Below are 2619 nucleotides of genomic sequence, written 5' to 3'. Positions count from 1 at the left end.
GTTTTTGATCAAATTAATTTGGCAATATATGGAATTGCTAAGGAGAATATTTTCAGTGAAAGTGCATAAGATAACACATAGATTGATAAGTTTAATTATATAATAAAATTACATCTTTAAATTCAGAACATATTACTAATAGAATGTGTAGTAAAACCCTGTATGCATTTGAAATTGCTACGTGTGAAGAAAAAAACAATTACATGCATTGGTGTTCAGCCATAAAGGAAAACTACCGTGATGTTTAGGTTCAGATGGAATCTTGTTTCTCTTTTAAAATTTTAGCCTAAGAATAATACACACAATATAAAAGTAATGCAATCAAAGAGATATTAAGTTTTTACCTGGGAGCAATATCCGCGATAAGTTCTCTAACTCAGCTGAACTTGTATGAGTACTGGAGGTAACCTTTTTGAGAACTTGGCTAACCAAATCACCGAACATGAGCAGTAATATTATCATCCAGAAGAATGTTGTTGCTAGATCAAGTGAAACAATTGGTTTGCGCACATTGATGGTGGAGATAATCGCAAAGCATAAGCTACGTCAATAGCTATATCTAACCTTGCCGTAAGGTCTAATTTCTTTGGTTTGGACTGCTCATTTGCTTTGGGATGCAACCAATCATCTAAACTTCCATTTTCTATGAACTCAAAAACTACAGCTTTGAAGTCATTACCTTTGAAATCTACGCTTGAACATACCGTAAGGATCTTGAGAAGATTCCGATGTCGGATGTTTTTCACGGCTTCACACTCTGCTATAAATGTCCTCGATGCTCCTTGTATTTGAAGGTTCAATACCTTTACAGCAACAATTTTCCTACTTTCACCATCAAGTAGTCCTTTATATACTGTACCAAAACTACCAGTCCCAATTATATTCTCCTCTGAAAATCCATCTGTGGCTCTCACTAGATCACCATAAGTGACCTTCACATTTTGCTCGATTGTGGGTGATGAGTCAAGAGATTTTCTTCTTGAACCTTTTCGACGGCATCGAACTACGAGGAAACAGAAAAGAAGAATCACAAATATAAATAAAATAGTACTCCCGCAGATCACCATTACTGTATGCGAGTGATGTTTCTTGTTAATGGGTTCAGAAGGGCAAGCTGGCAGATGCATTCCTGGATTCCCTCCACAAAGCTTACTATTTCCAATAACTGAAACTGCACTTGCATTTGCAAACACACCAAGTAGTGGCACTTCACCTTCAAAGTTATTGAAGGAGAGATTCAAATAGTCTAGGCCATGAAAATCTTGTAAGAAATCAGGTATTTTTCCCGACAAGTTATTTTTTGAAAAATCGAGCTTCTGGATGCCTCTTAACGAGGCTAAAAAAGAAGGAATACTTCCTTGAAAGAGATTTCCACCAATATAAAGTTCCTCCAGCACTTGACACTTACTGAGAGTGATAGGGATTTCACCGGACAATTTGTTCATGCTGAAATCTAATATATTCACGTTTATTAAGCTCCCGATTTCAGATGGTATTGGCCCTGACAGTGCATTGGATGCCAAACTTAAATATATGGAGAGTCCAGAAATGGAGACTATTTCTTTGGGTATATTACCCGTAAGTTTGTTAGATCCAAGATTTAGATATATTAGGTTTTGGCACTTTCCCAGACTTACTGGTATATTTCCGCTTAGTTCATTGGAATCTAGATAAAGTTCATTCAATTGAGTAAGGTTGCCAATGGTAGATGGAATCTCTCCAGATAGCTTGTTTCTGTACAAATACAATTCATGCAACTTCTGAAGCATCCCAATGCTTGAAGGAATAGAACCATAAAGCGAGTTTCCATTCATACGAAGCACCATAAGGTTTACGAGGTTTCCGATATCAGAAGATATAGTTCCAGAGATAAAGTTATTCTGCATATATAGAAACTGTATATTGGTGGAGAGGTTGGCGATTGAATTTGGTAGCACGCCTCTAAGCTTATTTGACGCTAGGGTCAACCACTCCAACTGGGTACAATTGGTCAACGCGGTTAGGAAATTCCATCCATCAGGTGTCATGGTTTCCAAGTGGTTACTATATAGAATTAGTGATTGCAGCTCTCGTAAACGTCCGAGGCTAGGAGGGATTACGCCACTGAAGCTATTTCCAGAAAGATCAATGTTTTGAAGACGAGATGCATTGGACAATGACATTGGGATAGGTCCGTGGAATTGGTTAAAGGGAAGGTAAAATGTTTCAAGCAGAGGAAGAGCTTGGCCTATGTTAGGTGGAAGTGAGCCAGATAGGTGATAGTTATATGACATATCTAGAAAAGAAAGAGAAGAAAGATTCCACAGTGAAGATGGTACGACTTCGGAGAGGTTGTTACCAAACAGATCAAGTGCTCTTAGTTCAGAAAGCCTGCCCAATGAATGTGGTATGCTTCCTGATAATCGGTTAAGATCAAGTGCAAGGTAAGTAAGGGAAAAGAGATTACCTATGCTCGGTGGGATGCTTCCAGTGAGTTCGTTATTGTACAAGGAAAGTACAGTTAGAGAGGTGAGGTTAGCTATGCTAGATGGGATGCTGCCACTAAGGCTGTTATTGTACAGATAAAGTTCAGTTAGAGAGGTGAGGTTAGCTATGCTAGATGGGATGCTGCCACTAAGG

General features: G+C 38.4%; 1 protein-coding gene across 1 annotated transcript in view; it reads right to left on the bottom strand.

Annotated features, from left to right (window-relative positions):
• The window catches only part of LOC109820857 (receptor kinase-like protein Xa21), a 6720-nt gene continuing 4580 nt past the window's right edge, over positions 480 to 2619 (bottom strand). Inside the window, exon 6 of the mRNA XM_020387051.1 lies at positions 480 to 2613. Within this exon, the coding sequence (XP_020242640.1) occupies positions 480 to 2613 (2134 nt within the window). The remainder of the gene's footprint in view (positions 2614 to 2619) is intronic.

The sequence above is a fragment of the Asparagus officinalis genome, chromosome 8 (assembly GCF_001876935.1).
Source record: "Asparagus officinalis chromosome 8, Aspof.V1, whole genome shotgun sequence".
In the NCBI taxonomy this organism is placed as follows: domain Eukaryota; kingdom Viridiplantae; phylum Streptophyta; class Magnoliopsida; order Asparagales; family Asparagaceae; genus Asparagus; species Asparagus officinalis.
This window is presented reverse-complemented; position numbering and strand designations above follow the sequence as displayed.